Genomic DNA, 21,373 nt, shown 5'->3' on the forward strand with positions numbered 1-21,373 from the left:
GGGCTTGGTATCGAGCCACTATTCCTCCGCGTCAAGAGGAGCCAGTTGAGGTGGCTCGGGCATCTGGTTCGGATGCCTCCCTGGAGAGGTGTTCCGGGCATGTCCCACCGGTGGGAGGCCCCGGGGACGACCCAGGACACGCTGGAGAGACTATGTCGCTCGGCTGGCCTGGGAACGCCTTGGAATCCCACCGGAGGAGCTGGCTGAAATGGCTGGGGAGAGGGAAGTCTGGGCTTCCCTGTTAAAGCTGCTGCCCCTGCGACCCGACCCCGGACTAAGCGGAAGATAATGGCCGGATGGATGGACGGTCAAGCAGTCCAGTGCCAGAGGTAGCAAAGCAACCCCAAAACATCTGCCATGTTTGACTGTTGGGACCGTGTTCTTTTCTTTGAAGGCCTCATTTTATTCCCCCCTGTAAACTTGATGCTTTTCCCAAAAAGCTCTGATTTTGTCTCATCTAACCAGAGAACATCTCTCCAAAGCATTTTTGGCTTTTTCAGGTAAGTTTTGGCAAACTCCAGCCTGGCTTTTTTATGTCTCTGGGTCAGAAGAGGGGTCATCCTGGGTATCCTACCATAGAGTCCCTTTTCATTCAGACACCGACGGAAAGTACGGGTTGAACCTATTCTAACCACAGACTTCAGGACAGCTTGAACTTGTGTGGATGTTAGTCGAGGTTCTTTATCCACCAGCCGCACAATCTTTTGTTGAAATCTCTTGTCAATTTTTCTTTTACGTCCACGTCTAGGGAGGTTAGCTACAGTGCCATGGGCTTTACACTTATTGATGACACTGTGCACAGTAGACACAGGAACATTCAGGTCTTTGGAGATGGACTTGAGATTGCCCATACTTCCTCACAGTTTTGCTTCTCAAGTCCTTAGACAGTTCTTTGGTCTTCTTTCCTTTCTCCATGCTCAATGTGGTACACACAAGGACACAGGACAGAGGTTGAGTTAACTTGAATCCATTTTAACTGTCTGCAAGTGTGATTCAGTTCTTGCCACCACCTGTTATGTGCCACAGGTAAGTAACAGGTGCTTAAACAAATTAGAGAAGCATCACATGCTTTTTCAAAGGGTGACAATACTTTTCTATGGCCCATTTTGGGGGTTTTGTGCAAAATGATAATGATTTAAAAAGAAAAAAAAGAACATTTGTGTTTTTTCATTGCAAGCAAATTCAATGAAGATATTACTACCAAAGCATTTGTAATTACAATCATTTTCTGGGGAAAATGAGCATTATCTGACAGAATTGCACGGGTGTCAATACTTTTGGCCAGCGCTGTATATTAAAACAATGACATGTTCACACACACAAAATATTAAATATGTAGATTGCAGTGCAATTCACTGAAGCCTTTTTTAAATACTGTACAATAATTAACCAGATACACTCTATTTGATAGGCTTAGGCATATATAACACATTTGTTTTGTCCAATTGCCCAAACATCCACTTAGGATGGGCGGATACCAATTTGAATAAATATATGACTATGGGCTGGCTGATGCTTTGCATGTGCATCATGTATTTGCTGGCCACATATGAGTGGTCCATTTGGTTTGGGTGAAGAGGTGTGAAGGACACGTCACACAAACAAATCCAAAAAGAAGCCAGTATTTTTGTCTGACTCAGTAGGAGGTGCAGCAATCTTCTCAGGAGCAACTGACCCCTGGTGGGAAGACAATGGGTTCTAATTACCAGATTTACTGCATCATGGTAAGGCAAGTTTTTACATTGTTAAATTTAAGTTTAAAGTTCAGTTGGGTGATGAGTCACGTCCGTTTTTACTACTCTATTACTTCTTTACTACGATAACACACCAAAATGCCTCATTGTATTTTAATTCTGGATGCTGTAAACATTTTGAGCTGAAAATGAGTTCACGTGCTACTCTGTTGACAAACTGTATAGACTGGTCAATTAAAACTCACACTCGTTGTGATGGTTTGGTGATAGAAAATGTGTTGTTACTGGGGGAGGTGTAACTGATTGAAATAACCTTGGAGAGTATCTAGGTGTAAATGAGTTTTCCTATGAAAGTAATGCGTTGGCAGCTTCACTTTGAAAGTAATTGATTAAAAAAATGTAGGGAAAATGTTATCTAACATTTTTTTCCCATGCGGACAGTGTTAGTCTGTGAAAATGAAGACCATGCATGTGAAGTGTTCAGTCACTGTATGCGTCTGTCAAAACCAAAGTAACACAGCAGCTCTTATTGGTTATAACACGCTGTTGTGCTCCCTGATGAACTGTTTACTTACAAAGTAACACTGCTAATATCTGGCCTAGCATAAATATTAAAGGGTACCTTGGATAGAAAGACATGTAGTTCTTAAAAGATAAATGTTAGTACGAGTTACAATAATTTGATATTAAAACCCCTCTTAATGTTTTGGTTTTAATAAAATTTGTAAAATTTTTAAATAAAAAAAATAAACTAGTAGCTCGCAATTCTTGTTGACGTCACACAGCGGTGACATCACATGGCCACGCTGCCATACTTCACAGTGTCACTCTTTAACTATGTAAGGTAGTGATTTAAGTACACAACAAGGTGTCATTGGCGACTTTTAAATTAATAAGAGCTCAAGGCAATGACTGCGTTTTGTCCCTCGACTGACGCCGTAGTAGTCAGTCACAACAAACAAGACTTCTGACAAGACATCATAGTTCGTATATTGTGACTAAGGGGCAGTTTACATGGCGACACGAAGATGCAATGACTGAGTAGCGGAATTGCCTCGCGTGCATATGGTGTCGGCGAAGATGGAAGGCGAAGACGAAAAATTCTGAACCCTGCCTCCAAAGTGGAAGAATTCGATTGCAGGGGATTGAAGGGGGCTTGCTTCGCATGCATTTCAAAGGCTACTGCCGAGCGGGACCCGCGCCGATAACGTCAGGACTCGTACACGTCACATTGGGCGTGCGCAGCGGTGCTATTAAACATTAAGCAGAACGTCGGCTTTAATTGACTGTTTTAATAATATTTTTAAATTTAGATATGTTGAATGTTTCCATTTTTGTGCCTTTTGGAGCAAAAGGAAAATGCCATTGCTTAGAATGGGCGGGCATGTTTTCTTCTGGGCTGAGGAGCCCTGGGGGTCAAAGTGTATCATTCGCTGTCGCCTTGTAAATCTGCACTGCCCCCTAGGCCTGGCATGAATACTACATCGTTTTCATGCAGGATTACGACATTGTTCAAATGGAGACGAAACCATATAAATGCTCATTTGAAATTTTTCGTCTTCTCGGAGAGTCACCATGTAAACCACCCCTAAATATTGCCATCCAGTGTATTTGTTGAGCTAAACGAGTTGCTAAAATGTTTAAATAGAATTTGACCAAACTGAGTAAGTTTTATGTGTATTATGCCTATATAATTTAATTGTGAATTTTTGAATGCCAGTTATCTTTGCATTGTTGTTTAACTGTGTGAGAATAGGGCCTCATTAATACCGATTGAAGCACTTTTCTTTAGTGAACATTATTTTTTGAGATATATGAATATTATTTTTGTTTTATTTTCACTATATGATACTTACAGTATGTTTGTTGTGAAGGATTTGCTGAAGTTTATGCCAATAAACGTGCTTCAAGCTACAAATTTGAACGCCTGTGTCCACTCTCCTTTCTCTCTGCCTTACACCCCATTGTGCATTAAAGGAAAACTACTGCATCAGTCAAGGGACAAAATGTACTCATTGGCTTGATCACTAATTATATATATATGTATATATATATATATATATATATATATAATTTTTTTTTTTTTTCTAGAGTGACACTGTGAAGTACGGCAGCATGGCCCTGTGATGTCACCGCCCAGCGACGTCAACAACAATGGCGACCTACTAGTTAAAATAATTTTACAAATCTCAAAAATATTTGAAACGAAAACATTAAGAGGGGTTTTAATATCAAATTATTATAACTTGTACTAACATTCATCTTTAAAGAACTACATGTCTTTCTATCCGTGGATCCCTTTAAAACATTAGCAGGACATCGTAAATCAACGATTGTTTTACCAGTAAATATGCTAAGAACAGATTTTGGTACATTACTTTTCTATAGTAGTCATAGAAATAATGAGCCAATGTGAATCGTTGTCCCTTAGATTAATTTCGTTGACCGCACCAGATGACATATGTAGTATGTTATACTACATTTTGCTAAGGTTCCATCTTGTATCACCTTCCTCTTGAAGCCCCTCCTTCCCCCTTTTTAGAGAGAGAGAGAGAGAGATTTTTTTTGCAGGGTGGACCAGTGGGAGGGCACATTGTGATGCAATGTTGCATGAATAATGCTACTGGGCTTCCAAATGCTCCGTTGCTATGGGGACCTTTGTGCCTCGCTGAACACTGTCTGTGTGTGTGTGTCCATGGCCCCCATTGAGGGAGCGATAAAGAGACATGGAGAAAGCTGAGAGAAGGCTCAAGTGACACTTGTAGCTTGCCTCTCCCCCTCGCTCCATCTCTTTTCTGGTTTCTGTCTCCTTCTTGCTGGCTGTGTCTCGACCCAAGACAGAGATGAGTGCTTGGAAATAGTCGAGGAAATGTTTTCGGCCACAGTGTAGCAAAGAGAAAAGCCATACTTGAAGTATGGTTCATGTGAAGGTATGTGGACTCACTTCCTCCTCTTCTGCCTCTTGGCTTTACTTTGCAGTTTTTCTTATTTGTACCCTAGAGATTTTCATGTTGTTCCTGAGCCTGCAGTAACAGGTGTCTGCATGTCAGGCCTTCATTTAGAGGCAGCAGAGATTGGAGAGGCAGGGGGGAAAGGAGGGAGCAAGTGCCTTTTGTTTGGGGTTTTCAAAAAGCCTTCCCTACAGAATCCTCACCATGCATGCAGTTAGTCATCTCAGCCTAACCTTTCAGCAGCCCGGCACTCCCGATTGTAGACGCACCAAACAAGCAGATCACCTTTTATCTTTTCCTTCATCAGCCGTGGTGTTGTTTCAATGAAGTAGGTGTTTTTTTAATGTTCATAACATCAACTAATGAGGATGGTTAGCTGAGCGACAGATCACAGAGGAAGGAGCAAGCTGTTTTCTTTCATGCAGTAGTTGGCAAGATGTAAATGGGGCGTAAGCTGTGGGTTGTGAGTTTTATCTGCATGTGATGTCTTAGAAGTGGCAACTTCATCTTTACACCTGCCTACTGTTTGAGTATGCCTAGAAACAAAACAACAACAAAAAATCACCAAAAAAAAGAGAAAAAAACACTTGTAAATACTGTGTTGGGTGCCATGATGCATAATGTTTGATATACTGAACACCCTTGTTTTTTTCCTTTTTTTATACTGAGATGACTCAGTATCCTATATTAGTTTTATCTGTTGAGTAGATGCTTTGCAAGATAATTTTGTTTTGCAATGTTTTGTAAACATATTCATGTGTCATCATGTTTGAGCGATTAAGAGAGAAGAGGCGACATGTTTCTCTTACTGGTAATTGGTATTCTCAATTGAGCAAATACAGGCGCGTGTCCATGCCCGTGTGAGTGTGTGTTTGTACATGGTGCAGCATGTTAACATTAAGTCTGCTGCTGTGCACCCATATAACATTTGCTTCTGTGCAACTTCACGTAATTGGCGTGGTGTTTGCAGCGCTATATCACCTTATATAGTCCAGCAGTCCTCAAGGGCGACTTCATACAACATTAGAATTGTTGTTAGCTCCCATCTTCTGTTTGTATTGCATGGAAATTGTGTTTATATATGAATGTTAATGCATCTTTTTAATGAGTACGTAAACTGACGTGTGCGCAGATGTTACTAAAAATAAGATGGACAATTACAGTGGAAGTGGGCCGCGAATATATTATGTTATGACTCCTGCAATAATTTAATTTAATCAAATTGTTCAATATGGAAGCAAGACCGCTTTGGGTATATAAGCTACAAAAGATTGAGATCATCCTGCTTCGAAGTAATTTTTACTGATGAAGAAGCAGAACTTATAATATTCAATCATTGTGTGTTATGTTATTATACATAGTTCTATGGCAGGGGTGTTAAACATTTGGTACGTGGGCTCCATAAACGTGGGCTGGACCAGTATATTTTTGGGCAGTTAAAATACACATAGGAGCACATTTCCTGATGAATAATTTGTTACTAGTCTTGATTTAAATGAAAAAATAAAATGAGTGCAAGTTTAACAGTACTTCATAAGTGTGACCCAAAAAAAAAAACACTTTTTGAAGTGGGTAATGGCAACACAATCTGAAATTTTAGTAATTATGGGTCAGTGTGCATTAGGCATAAAAATGTTTTATAGAAACAGTTATAGTTTAACGGCTGCGCAGAGGAAGTTCAGATGTTTTTATAACCAACTAAAGGACGTAATTATTTTTTTTTTTTAGGAGAGAAAATTCAATTTTTTTATTAACAAAATCCATCCATCCATCCATAGGGTGGGGCAGAGCAACTTGCCTATTTGGAATATCAATTAAAACACAAGTAATGTAAGTATACCGTATTTTTCGGACTATAAGTCGCACCTGAGTATAAGCCGCACCAGCCATAAAATGCCCAACGAAGAGGAAAAAAAACATATATAAGTCACACCAGAGAATAAGTCGCATTTTTGGGGAAAATTTACTTGATAAAATCCAACACAAAGAACAGATATAGCATCTTGAAAGGCAAATTAAAATAAAAATAAAATAGAGGACAACATGCTGAATAAGTGTACAGTATGATAACACACATAAGTCGAAAAAAACTGCCACTTAGGCTGGGTTCATACTACAGGTCTTAATGCACGAATCCGATTTTTTCGTGTTTTTCCGACTCGAGTCAGACATTAACTTAAAGGTCTGAACAGGACTAGTCGCATAGAAGTGGACCATTTCAAATCCGATCTGAGTCACTTTCGTATGTGGTTTAAATCTGATATGGGCCACATTTTTCAGAACGTGACTGTCGGTCTGAACTGTCAAGACTTCCAAATCGGAATTCATGCAGCAATTACGTCAGTAAAGAGCAAGAGGCGCGGAGGACCGCAGCCATGTAGGCATTAGCGCCTAGCTCGAACTCTGCTTTTAAGCACGTAGCGGGCTTGACCACAGTCATAAAAAAAATAGAATGACGAAAAGTATAAGCCTTACAATTTTCGATTTTCATTTTGTGCGCCGAATGAGCAATATTTCAATATTGCACACATGGCCAAGTCGGGGCAAACTGATGCGCCCACGTCATTTCACGCACACACGTCAAGGCTCATGTGTGTGCATGTATAAGTTCTATCAGTCCATATGGACTTTGAATATAAGACTAAACAGCGATTATTAATGTCTGTTATTTGTGTCCTCTTTCTGGAAATCAAAATATGATCACTCTGGGATGACATACAGCTAGCATGTGTAATTTTTCTGATGCTTCTGCGCATGCGGGTCTCTTGGCTGAGCGCATCTTGGACTGCGAATTAGTGCGCATGCGTAACACTTGGACTCATAGTCCGAAATATACGGTACATGTAATTTTTTTAACTGTAACTTGTAAAACATTTCAATTTATTTTTTTTTTTTTACCAGTATTAAAGATGATATCAGTAAGATGGCATCCGTTCTTCTCCATGTTAATCAAACTCTGAAGTTTTGGTTAACTCTTTCCAGCATATCAATGGGTATGTTGGTGACAGCTCGACGAATGTTGTTTTTCAGGTGAGTCAGGTTGCTAGGATGATCGTTGTAAACAAGTGATTTCAGATATCACCATACAAAAATAGTCACATGGTGATAAATAAGGGAACCGTGCTGGCCCAACAGATCACCACTCAAGGAGATGAGGTGTCCGTGGGAAGTTCTTTCGCAAAACAATCATTGACGTGCGTGCTGTGTGTGTCGTGGCACCGTCCTGCTGGAACAGCACATTTTTCTCACCCATCTGGTTCAGTGTTGGCAGGAAACACTCATTGATCATGCTGACATAACGGTCAGATGTCACTGATACTAACTGTTCGTTTCCTTCAAAAAAACCATGGGCCAGACATACAGTATATTGTATTTGGCCGTGTTTTGTGCAGTTGTGACAATTAATTTGACTTTGTTATGGTCAGGTTTCCAGGCACTTAAAAAAATGTAAGCCTGTCTTTTAAAAATGTCAATTTTGAACTGCAAAAATAGTGAAAATGTGGGTTCCTCAGTGACAACAGTTGAGAATCACTGTGGTAAAAAATAAAGTTCACCAAATTTTATATAGTCTCTGTTAAAAAGCAATGTAAAATGTATTTAACCTTACAGACTACATTACTTGTGATAGAACATTGATGATTGACATCTATAGATGACTATATAGTAGATATATAGACTACCAACTCTTCTAACAACATGGTGGTAAAATATGCAGTGTTTTCCCACTATTCAGCAGACTCTTTTTCAGAACAATTAAAAATGTGTCATAGACGATGAATCTAAAATAAAATTCAGCACGACTGTAAATAGAACAATCCTGACATCCCTATATCTCTTTCACTCCAGGAGTTGCAGTTTGAACGTCTGACCAGAGAGCTGGAAGCAGAACGGCAGATTGTTGCAAGTCAGCTGGAGAGATGCAAGCTTGGCTCTGAAGCTGGAAGCATGACGAGCATCAGGTGTGTGCTTAGTCTGTGTGTGCATTTGTATGCGTGTGTGCGCGCGTCGGTCAAATCCCTCTGATCCCCTTCTCTGAATGCCTGCAGGTATCAGCTGTGCTCTTGTAGGTAGCTGGATATCTAGCAGGTTATATTTAAGCATTTCTGTTTGATGTCCGCGTAATGGGTGCTATGTATATAACTTCACTCTTGATGCCTTCAGAAGAGCGTGCTCGTGTAGTGCACTTGACTTCCATTGTGATCCTTGTGTAGGGTGAGAATGTTAAAAGGAGTGCAGTGACATCACCACATGGTTTACCCAGAATTAAGTAGCGTATTTTTCGGACTATAAGTCGCACCTGAGTATAAGTCGCACCAGCTATAAAATGCCCAACAAAGAAGAAAAAAACATATATAAGTCGCACCGGAGTATAGGTCGCATTTTTGGGGGAAATTTACTTGATAAAATCCAACACATAGAACAGATGTGTCATCTTGAAAGGCAATTTAACATAAAAATACAATAGAGAACAACATGCTGAATAAGTGTACAGTATGCTGTTACATGATGCATGAACAACGAAATGCGAATATACTGTCCTCACCAGGACGCTACGGCTCGGTCCTGGCTATACAGCGAGCTAAACTCCCAAATGACGATGCTGGACGTCCGTATAATTTGCTGAATCAATTTCGTCCTTGATACTAAACAGGTTCGCATCAACGTAAATAAATGATAATTAGGTGCTATTACAACAATGACACAAACGGTTAGCAGGCGTCTTTCATTAGCACATTGTTCAAACAACCACACAACTGGCTCTTAGTGTCTGATCGCGGGTGGAAAAAACAAAACAACAGCAGAAAAGATGATACACACTGGCGTTGCCTCTGTAGAGATATTTTACAAGCATAAACAATGAACGTAGGTTCGCAGCCGTGTCTCTCTCTCTCTCTCTCTCTCTCTCTCGCCCACTCGCTCAGAGACGCTGCGTAGCTGTCCGTCTTCTTCTGGCATCTGAGCGCTCTTCTTCGCGTAAACAAGTATTAGTGCGCCCCCACGTGGGCGTGAAAGCGCCACAAACTAAAAGCATGCATTTCAATATAAAAAATTGAATAATACAATTGAACACACGTTGCCAAAGGCAGAATGCGAACGTGGCCATAGCTATTAAGAATTATTCAGATTACTATAGCATAAAGAACATGTTAACAGGTTTACCAAACTATCAGTGTCACTCCAAAACACCAAAATAACATGTGAAATGATATCATAATGTGTTAATAATTTCACACATAAGTCACTCCTGAGTATAAGTCGCACCCCCAGCCAAACTATGGAAAAAAACTGCGATTTATAGTCCGAAAAATGCGGTAGTAGAAAGTTGCATCAGTTGTGAATATGAGCTAGCAGCTTTATAACACACTATACACATATCACACACTCTGATATGAATAAAGGGCGATCCCTGACTCAACAAAAGTGATCAATCAATGTGCTCAACCCATACAATATACAGCCGGCTACAATCCAGTGTTTATTGTAATACCTACATTAACGTCATCGGTGGTAATTTACTGGATTAGAATGAAAGTGAACAACATGCTGTCCACCTGTTGTCATTTACATAATTATTTGCATTATTGATCAGTTAATTTTGCAAAGGTTAGGGTACTCACCACTTTTAATTAATGTCAGAAAAGTCACTGCTCTAATGGCATACTGTAAGTATTTACTTGCTGAATCTCCCAGAAAGAGCATTTTCCCACTCAGTGATAGTGTGAATGTGTGAGTATGTGAAAGATTGACTATTTCTTTTTGTCCTCTGTGAAATAGGTTGGGCTGGACTTTGGCATGGATATACCGTATTTTTTGGACTATAAGTCGCAGCTTTTTTCATAGTTTCGCTGGGGGTGCGACCTATACTCAGCAGCGACTTATGTGTGAAATTTTTAACACATTATCATATCATTTCACATGTTATTTTGATGTTTTAGAGTGACACTGCCTTTGGCAATGTGTGTTCAATTGTATTATTGACTTTTTTTATTTTGAAATGCATGCAGGTATAAGAATATAGTGTATAAAGTCCATGACCAAGTAATTAAAACATAGTAGCTTTTACTTCACTTGGCTGACAGGCAACATGCAGTAGGTTAGTCAGCCTCTTTGCAGCTTTTTCATTGGACTCCAACACGTCCACCTCATAGTTTACATATTCTCTCCGTGCTTGCATGGATTTCCTCTGGGTACTCCGGTTTCCACCCACACCCTAAAAACATGCATGGTAGGCTGAGTGAACACTCCAAATTTTCCTCAGGTGTGACTGTGTGCGTGAATGTTTTTTTTTTTTTTTCTCTTTATGGCTGGCAACTGGATGGCAACCAATTCAGGGTGTACCCAGCCTACAGCCCATAGTCAGTTCGGAATCATGTGCCGGTATGAGATTCTGACGATATGATTAACCTTAAGCAAAAATATCACGGTTTTACGGTATCACAGTATTGCAATTACAGCTCTAAAATATGTTACTTTGAGATATCTGGGTTAAAATAAAAGGAAAATCATACTTTTTTCCAATGAACAGGATTTTTATTTTTCAAAACATATTAGCAAATTGTATATACATTGAACATAAGTACAATGTTAAGTTAAAATTAAAAAATAACAAAATATTCTAAAACTACTACTACTACTAATAATAATAAAATAAATGCAGTATTTTAGGAGAGCCTAAACCCACAGCAGCAGCTCAACATTATTACCATCAGAACAAAAATAATTGGATGATTTTCCATTAAAAGCACATGTGTATGACTCGTATCATGTTTACAATATACGTACACCCTATTTCTCAACAGACAGTTGCCATAGAGAAAAAAACACCACATTTTACCACCGCTAGACACACTAAACACGCTGGAGTTTACTCTCGTAGCTGGTGGCTAACGTTCATGACAGTGTTTACTAATCATTAATTTTGTATAAACGCAAAATCATATTGGAGGTATTGCCTCCTCGGCAGCCACCCTTTGCAAACATGTTGTACATGTCCGTTGGCCCTCCTCCTATAAGCCGCGGCTGTCTGTAGCTTTTCTGTAACCGAAGTATTCCCGTACGATTCCCAGCGATTTCCTTTTTTTCGATGGGGGAAAAAGTTCAGGAGTTTCACCTCCTCCAGCTATCGTGTTGCACAGCTGACTCACTGACACTGAGCAACATCCGGTGGGGGAGGGTTGACCCTTGCAGAAGCAAGCGAGGGATTTCTCCCTGCATGTTTGGGACATAAAAAATAGCTAATACCGTAGGAACGGTGTGACGGAAATTTTTTCTGGTTTTGAAACCATCACGTTTTCACACCACGTTATACCCTGAAACCGGTAATCGGCACATTTCTAGCTGGGATAGGCTCCAACTCTTTTGTGACCCACATGTGGATAAGCGACACAGAAGATGAATGAATAAATGAATTAATTCAAGGCCTTCTTGTTTGGATGAGGGCAGGTAAACTGTGTATGATGCGAATATGATGGTTTTATATGCTTTAGTGTTTTCTCCACTGTCATTCAACAGTGAATACTCCACACATTTGAAAAAATTCTGAAACAAGAAAGTTATATTATTTAGCCCTCCTCTCAACACGATTGACGGTTAAAAATCATTTGTCACAGTTTGGTCACACCCACCCACGATAACACTCATATTATTTTCACTTTATTATTATTATTTATCCTCACTTAAGTGAGAAGGAATGCTCTCTGTCTAAGGGACTGTTTACATGGTGACACTGCAGTGAAGGGCGAAAACGAGAGGCGAAGACGCAAGCTTTTGATTCCGGCCACCAAAGTGGAGCAATTCGATTGCGGGGATTGCTCCGCAACCATATGACTAGAACGCTCTCGCTCCGATGACATCAGCACTCGCACACGTCACTTTGGACATGCTCAGTCGCCGCTAGTAAACATTTAAAACAGCAAACGTGGTGGAACATTGGCTCTAATTTACTGTGTATATAATATTTTTAATTTAAATATATTTTACGTTCACGTTTTTGTGCCTTTTGAAGCAAAAAAACGCGTGGACACCGGGCGGATATGTTGTCTTCCAGGCTGCGGAGGTTGTTGTCAAGGAAGTGCATCATTGGCTGTCACCTTGTAAAACTGCACTGCCCCCTAGGGCCTGGAATACGACATTGTTTTCATGCGGAACTGCGACATCGTTTGAATGAAGACGGAACGAAGTATGGTAAATGCAAACATGAAATGTGTTGTATTCTTGGAGCGTCACCATGTAAACGGTCCCTAAGACAAATTGCATCTTCACCAGCATTGTAATTCTCATGTTAGCTTGAGAAGTGAACCAACAAAGAGCGTGAACATACTCTTTGATGAGGCAGTCAATGAATGAGTTTGGTTGCTCCACACATTTAGCTCCCCAATATGTTGACAAAAAGGCTTTTGTTTGAAAAAAAAAAAAGCAGCAATGTCAGACTGTGAAAGACCTGGAGCAACATAATAGTCAACCAGCTGCACACATTTTACCACAGTAATTGGTTGCCATCTTGCATGTTATTACTTTTTTAATCTTTGGTATGCAGAACTTCTTATCTTTTGCCATGGTTGAAATATTTTGGAGCTATAATAAGCAAGACTAAGTGAGGTTCATTTACTCTATATTTCAGACTATAAGGCACGCTTATAATCCTTTATTCTTCCCAAAAATTGCCAGTGCGCATTACACTCTTGTGCACTTATGTTTGAAATGTGGTTTTGCTGAATTACTTCAAACCCATTTTGTTGGAGCGTAACTTTATTACACTACTCCAGTAAAGTGCTCAAGAAACACAATTTTCATTCATCAAACCAATAAATAGGACAGTAAATCAAATGATGAATGAATGAATGAATGAATGAATGAATGAATGAATGAAACAATAATAACAATGATAAAGATAAGGAACAGAGGACAAATGCAGTACACTGATGTACCAATGTACTTTATAAATAGGTGCGCCTAATGTATGAAAGTAAACACGTTCATTGACGGTGGACGTTTTTGAATTTTTACTTACCTATGGGTGAGCGTGCTGGAAGTCACTCACAGCAGGGGTTCCTCAGGATCTTTATTTGTTTTTTCTCAACCAAAAACAGCCTTTTCGGTCCAAATTTGTCATGCTCGTGCATTTTCGCCATACAAGGCATGCAAAATGACAGCTCAACAGCAACAATAAACAATAATATGGCTACAACGCAAACATGTCTTACCTATTTGAAGACACCAAAGGACGATCATCTTCATTTTCGACCTCAACTTGAGTTTTCGAAAATATTGCTATTGCTAATCCATTTTTGTGCCATCTTAACACCATTTCTGTCAACAGTTCAATTATCTGTTCCATTAACACCCTATTCAACATGACCCAGGAGCAAGCAAGGTGTCAGGTGTTGTTAACAAAAAAAAAAAAAAAAAAAAAAAACATGTATATTTAATACGCTATTGTTTCAATGTTTTATTATTTATTTACAGTGATACCTCAGCTCACGAACATAATTGGTTCCCAGAAAGTGTGTGTAAGGCGAAAAGTTCGTCTTCCGAACATTTATTTCCCATAAGAAACCATTAAAATGAGAATAATCCGTTCCCAGGTCCCCATAAAACATAATTTTCTACTAAATAAGCCTTAAAACTACACAAAAATATACCTTATTTTATGTATAATAAATGTGCTATTGTATTATAATTAAAGAAATAAACTGTACTGTAGAATAAAGTCGTTTTATTTACCTTTGTGATGGTAGTTGATGGCTTGATGGAATGGAGTGGGAGGAGGGAGGGAGGGAGTTACTGTTTAGAAGGAGAGTGTTACCGGCAAAGTGCGCAGTTAGCGTAGACTCCAGCGCTGTGTCCCACACATGCTTTTGGTTGTTAATAAAAGTGTCCACAAAAAGCCATCCGACGCCTCTGGGTGTTTGTATGCACGCCGCCACCTTTCTGGAGAGGAAATCGGGCGAACCGAAGACAAGCGACGACAACGAGCCAACGTGACTCGCCGGTCCACTTCTCACTATGGTGGGAAGCTGAAAGCACCGCCAATTACCAGTCGAGGGCGAATTGGTAACACGAGCCACCTTCCTTAATGACTGTAGGTAACTCCTTTTCGGTCCCATAATAGCAAAAGTACACTCAATATGGTCCAAAATGTCTATCAAACACAAACCACGTCCGCACTCAACGAAAGTGAGGGGACGAACTGGGACGCCGTGGGCGTGCGTCAGCTTCTCGTGGCGCTGTTCGACCGCGTGGTTTCGTTCGTCCGCCGAAAACTAGTTCGTCAGCAGAGACTATATGATCGCGAATTTAATGTTCTTGAGGCGAAAAGTTCGTGAGCTTAAGCGTTCGTGAGCTGAGGTATCACTGTATTTGGAAACAAAAAAAAAAACAACAACATTTTTTCCTCCCTATCACCAGGGGATGCTGCAGCACCCCAGCACCAAACTTCCCATGCCACTGCCTATTAGGGGTGTGGATCTCCATTACTGTGGCGATTAGATATGCATCTCGATGCCCTGCCAGCAATATGATATAATTTGCAATACAATGAATCCCTGCCCGATACGATACTTGCGATTAATCCATGTTTTCGATACGATGCGATAAAATTCACTCTCCATCCCAATTTGATATGATACAATACAACCTGTTCCCTATACGATGTGATGCACTTCGATAAAGTGCGATACACCTGTTTGTGATGCTTTTTGATAAATTAGTTCAATCAAACGTGATTCAGTGTGAAGCAAAAATGATATATTGTTTTTTATCTAGTAAGCAAGCAAACAAACAAAAAATAATATGGCAATTAAGTGTGCCACAAAAGGTTTTGGTTTATTGATATAAGAGTAAAACAAAACAAATAAAGATAGCTTAAAGATGCTGTACCTGTAAACGTTACAGTAACAATAATCACTCTCAATGAGTGACTTACAGTAACACTTTGCAATATCTACATACCTGTCTGCCAGACAAAACCTAATATGAAATACACACAACTGCTTGTGCAAAGAAGACCACAAACAACTTGTCTTTGTTGGGCATTTTATGGCTGGTGCGACTTATACTCAGGCGCGGCTTATACTCAGGCGCGACTTTTAGTCCGAAAAATACAAATAAAAATAGTACGTACATACATACATAAATATCCCAGTTAGGAAAGTACAGTTGTGGGAGACTCCATTGTGATCTTTTTAGTTTTATGGATGTGCAAACTTTATGAAGCAACTTTTTTAAAAAGAAATCACACAGCATTTGGTAAGATGTGCGTTTAATGTTTAGTTGTATGAAAAAATGGCGTACACTATCAAAATAATTCTAAGAAGTCTAATAGCCTATTCTTATCCACATAATGTCACCAAATGATGAGAAATGTGTGAAAACATTAGCATTGATGATAGTTAGGTATAAGAATATAGTGTATAAAGTCCATGATCAAGTAAATAAAACATAGTAGCTTTTACTTCACTTGGCTGACAGGCAACGTGCAGTAGGTTGGTCAGCCTCTTTGCAGCTTTTTCATTGGACTCCAACACGCCCGCCTCATAGTTTACATATTCTCTTCGTGCCTGCATGGATTTCCTCTGGCTACTCCGGTTTCCGCCCACACCCTAAAAAAATGCATGGTAGGCTGATTGAACACTCCAAATTTTCCTCAGGTATGACTGTGTGCGTGAATGTTTTTTTTTTTTCTTAAAGATACTGTACCTGTAAACGTTACAGTAACAATAATCACTCTCAATAAGTGACTTAAAGTAACACTTTGCAATGTCTACATACCTGTCTGCCAGACAAAACCTAATATGAAATACACACAACTGCTTGTGCAAAGAAGAACACAAACAACTTGGCAGTGGCATCTGCTGTAAACTGATCACTCTCACTGAGTGTCTTAAGTGCAATGTTCATCTATATCCCAAATAGTAATATGAAAAACAATAACAAATAATGACCTTTCACAATTAGGTCTGTCTTTAACAAATCACAACTTCTTGTGAAAAGAACAATACAAACAACTTGGCAGTAACACCTGCTGTAAACTGACCACTCTCACAGAGTGTCTTAAGTGCAATGTCCATACATAAAAAAAACAATATATAATAACATTTCACAAAAGTAGTAGCTTTACTGTTCTTGCCATAATAATCAGTTATCTTCTCTTCCTTCTCATAAGTCTTGTTGTTAGCCCCCTGCATTGTCAATTTTGCTATGTCGATACCATGCTGTCTCTTCAAGTGAGTTCCCATGTTTGTTGTGCTGCCGTTGTAAGGTTTAGAAGCGCGGCATTCTTTACAAATAACGTCAGTCTTGTCAAGTCTGCCATGTTTCTTGTAAAATCCATAGCACTGCCAAACGACGGATATGAACTTTGAGGGTGAATTGAAAATCTGATCCGCGTCACCGCCACTGCTGCTACCCTCCGCCATGTTAAACTTGTAGCACTAGCTGATGGTTACGGTGGCCGAGAGGTGTCAGGCGAAATGCAAAGTCAAAACACTTTGCAAATAGAAAAAGCACGAACCTCAATTGCGAACGCTTTGCAAAAGAAAAAAAGCACGAATGCAAACTGCCACAACACGATCCCCATTTCCTAAAGCGTGATCGCAAATTGGTAAAAGCACGAACCCCAGTTGCCACAATACGACAGCAAATGGCTCGCAGCACGAATGCAAATTGCCACAACACAATCCCCAGTTCCTAAAGCGCGATTGCAAATTGGCAAAAGCACGAATGCCAATTGCCACATGACAGCAAATGGTTCGCAGCACAACCGCAACAGGCTCACAAGACAATTGCAAAGACGATGCCCCAGAAGTTAAAAAATAAGTAAAAAAAATAATAAATAAGACGACACTTTGCTATATGTGCTTTGAGACCATCTCTACGGGACTCCGTAAAGTTGCCCCCCTCCATCAGACGCAAATTTATATAAAAATGATGTTAATCGTTTGTGCTACAACGGTTTTGTAGATACAGTATTATGCTTTTATTGATATATTAATTTTGAGTGGGGACGTTACTCGTAGCTTTTTCTTAGCTTAGCTCCCGCAGCTAATGGAGCGTACCAACTCCCTCAATAACAGAGGGGTGTCCTAACAACTAACATGAACAGAGCACAAAAAATTTCGGGTCCATTTTGCGGTAAATTGGGGGCCTTGAGATATTAATTTCGAGTGATGACGTCCCTTTAAGCCCCTCATTTACTGCAAAGTGTTTCCGAATTTGTGCCATTCGTTTGTGCTAGTTGTTAGGACACCCTTCTGTTATGTTATGTTATGTTATGTTATGTTATGTTATGTTAATGGAGCGTACCAACTCTCTCCCTCTGTTATTTTAATGAAGCGTACCAACTCTCTCAATAACAGAGGGATGTCCTAACAACTAGCACAAACGAATGGCACCAATTCGGAACCATTTTGCAGTAAATGAGGGGCTTAGAGGGACGTCATCACTCGAAATTAATATCTCAAGCCCGCCAATTTACCGCAAAATGGACCCGAATTTTTTTGTGCTCTGTTCGTGCTAGCTGTTAGGACATACCTCTGTTATTGAGAGAGTTGGTACGCTCCATTAGCTGCGGGAGCTAAGCTAAGAAAAAGCTACGAGTGACGTCCCCACTCAAAATTAATATCTCAATAAAAGCATAATACTGTTTCTACAAAAGCGTTGCAGCACAAACGATTAACATCATTTTTATATAAATTTGCGTCTGATGGGGGGGGGGGGCAACTTTACGGAGGCCCGTAGAGATAGTCACAAAGCACATATAGCAAAGTGCAGTCTTATTTAATTTTTATTTATTTTTTAAACTTCTGGGTCATCGTCTTTGCAATTGTCTTGCGAACCTTTTGCGGTCGTGTTGCGAGCCATTTGCTGTGGTGTTGTGGCAATTGGCGTTCGTGCTTTTGCCAATTTGCAATCGCGCTTTAGGAATTGGGGATTGTGTTGTGGCAATTTGCATTCGTGCTGCGAGCCATTTGCTGTTGTGTTGTGGCAATTGGGGTTCATGCTTTTGCCAATTTGTGATCGCGCTTTAGGAATTGGGGATCGTTTTGTGGCAGTTTGCATTCGTGCTTTTTTTCTTTTGCAAAGCGTTTGCACTTGGGGTTCATGTTTTTTCTATTTGCAAAGTGTTTGGACTTTGCATTTCGCCTGACACCTCTCGGCCACCGTAGATGGTGCATTCAAGACACCTCGGAAAAAAGGACAGAATGCAGTACAACGTGGAAAATATTGATGCAACGTTGAAGATTACCGATAAAACACACAACGAACAAATGCATCTTGATTTTACGCCGTCTTTGCACTAAGCTTGAGAACGATAAACCGATACGACCGGATATCCGGTTTTACAGGTGAGAGATACAGCTGTATCGATTGTAAAGTTACTATTCGACAGTAATTTGCCATTAAATATTCAACGAACCGATAGTAGAGCTATAATTCGGCTATCGCGAGCACAAGAATCGGCTTCTAATGCCTAATTCAATGCATTGCTTAATGGAATGATAATTTAGCTTTTACTTCACTTGCTGCGCTTGTGTCATTCACCACACAGCGCGCTTAGATTGAGACAGCACACATGCTATAATATGGACAAGCACAACTCACGGTATGGTTGCCTCTACTTCCCATGCATTTCGGCAGAACCGCTACTAGTCGCCGTCATTGCCCGATCGTCACGGGCGTGTCACAACGCGAGAGCTAATAAAACCACTGTAACGCACGCTCCATAGCTTTTTCTTCACAGCCCAAAATGAAAACGAAACCGGTAGTGGCAACGAAGCAACATGCTAAAACAATGGGCAGTTTGAGCACCGACACCAGCGACGTGCAGCGATTGATTTTCAACGCACCCAGGAAATACAAAAGTCGGACTTTGAAGTGAGGAAGGCAGCCAGATCTGTTCGCATGAGACAGAGCTAGTGTGAAGTGAGGAGCGGTATAGGGATCGTGAGTTTTTAACCCTGGAAAAATAACCCACTACAATGGTGGAAAGGGCAGCACGCTCCTTTGGAGATTTTTTTCCCACGAAACGCAGTCTACTTAAACTAATCCACATGTTAATGTTTATCTTCCTCAAGAAAAAATCTGCCCTTCAAAAAAGATATGGACAGTGATGAGGAATAAAAAAAATGTGGAAGCACAGGCATAAGTGAAATACTGCTGTGTATAAGGTAAAAGTAATGATTATTGACCTGTCTGTCTAAAATGCCATGTTTTTATTCCCCCAATTATACCAGTGGTAAAGCATAATTTATTATTTATTTATGATAACATTGCGGGTTTAATTCTTTTTTTTTCTAGAGCTGCTGCATATGATTAATATTTTTTGTTGGTAAGATGTTTACGTTGAAAGTTTGCACTTAAATTGCTTACCTCTTGTGTTCGAAACACCAGGAAATGCACTAATTGATTTACTGCACTTTATTGTTGTCTGTCACTGGAGTTTTATTTTATTATAAATCCCATCCAACAAAATGACGGTCATATAGTAAGCCTTATTTTTATTTTTTTCATAAAAAAATAAAACATAACATTGGTATGAAATTTTGTTGTTTAATTTTGCTATTAGAAATGTGGTCTTTTTTATATGTTTAAAATACTGTTCGAACACACACAACAAATGTTTACTATCGTATCGTTTTCACTCTGTAACGAACCGTATCGTTCTTAAACTGTATCGAATCGTATCGAATCGGTCGGCCTTAAAAACGTATCGTTTTTTAATCGAATTGTAACCTGTGTATCTAGATATATATCGAATCGGCTTCATGCCAGAGATTCCCATCCCTACTTTGCACCGATGTACAGTGAATGAATTGATACACTCGCATCGCGCACCTTTTCATCTCGACCACAATCCGTATCGATTATTTTCCACAACTCTACTGCCTATGGGTTGATGAGGGCCCATGTTCAAAACTTGTCACCCCAACCTGGGGTGCGGTTGATCTTTAAAAGGTTTCAAAAAGTCTTACATTTTCCATGTTGAAACCAGCAGGTAGACTTTTCTCCGTCTTTGTCTGCTTGAAGAAGATATGGAAGACTAATGGGCATTTTATTTGGCGACTCCGCAACACCAAGACGCAATTATTGCGTTGCGGAATGGCCTCGCCTTTTTATGGTGTCTGCGAAAACGGAAGGCGAAGACTCAAACCTTTGACTCCGGGCTCCAAAGTGGAAGAATTTGATTGCAGGGCTTGCTCTGCAACCATATCAATGGAAATTTCTTGCGCCAATGACGCCAGCACTCACACACGTCACTTTGGGCGTGCGCAGCGCTGCATCTAAACATAAAAAAACAGCAAACATGGAAGAACGTCGGCTTTAATTTACTGTTTTTATAATATTTTTTATTTAAATATGTTTATTGTTTCCATTTTTGTGTCTTTTGGAGCAAAAGAAAAACGCCATTGGAGTGGGCGGGTATGTTGTCTTCCGGGCTGAGGAGATTGTTGGTATCAAAGTGATTCATTGGCTGTCGCCCTGCAAATCTGCACTGCCCCCTAGGGCCTGGCATGAATATTACATTGTTTTCACATGGAATTGCGACATTGCTCGAATGGAGACCATATAAATGCAAATATGAAATCTGTCGTATTCTTGGAGCGTCACCACGTAAACTTCCCCTTAGTTGCTGCTTGTGCTGTGCTATCAGTATGGTTGAGCTGTTGCATCTCTATCAAGACAGACCCTATGATGGCTTGCCTCACATTTCTAAAGTTTACGGTTAGA

General features: G+C 40.0%; 1 protein-coding gene across 15 annotated transcripts in view; it reads left to right on the forward strand.

Moving 5' to 3' along the window:
- The window catches only part of ctnnd2b (catenin (cadherin-associated protein), delta 2b), a 284,445-nt gene that overhangs the window by 94,408 nt on the left and 168,664 nt on the right, over positions 1 to 21,373 (forward strand). For 14 of the 15 annotated variants that reach the window (XM_057858336.1, XM_057858334.1, XM_057858338.1 and 11 more), the window contains exon 3: positions 8,492 to 8,604. In XM_057858336.1, coding sequence (XP_057714319.1) covers positions 8,492 to 8,604 — 113 coding nt within the window. Of the gene's footprint in view, positions 1 to 4,372; positions 4,625 to 8,491; positions 8,605 to 21,373 lie in introns of those variants that run through there. The other variant, XM_057858346.1, reaches the window with a different exon arrangement.

The sequence above is a fragment of the Corythoichthys intestinalis genome, chromosome 14, assembly GCF_030265065.1.
Source record: "Corythoichthys intestinalis isolate RoL2023-P3 chromosome 14, ASM3026506v1, whole genome shotgun sequence".
In the NCBI taxonomy this organism is placed as follows: Eukaryota; Metazoa; Chordata; class Actinopteri; order Syngnathiformes; family Syngnathidae; genus Corythoichthys; species Corythoichthys intestinalis.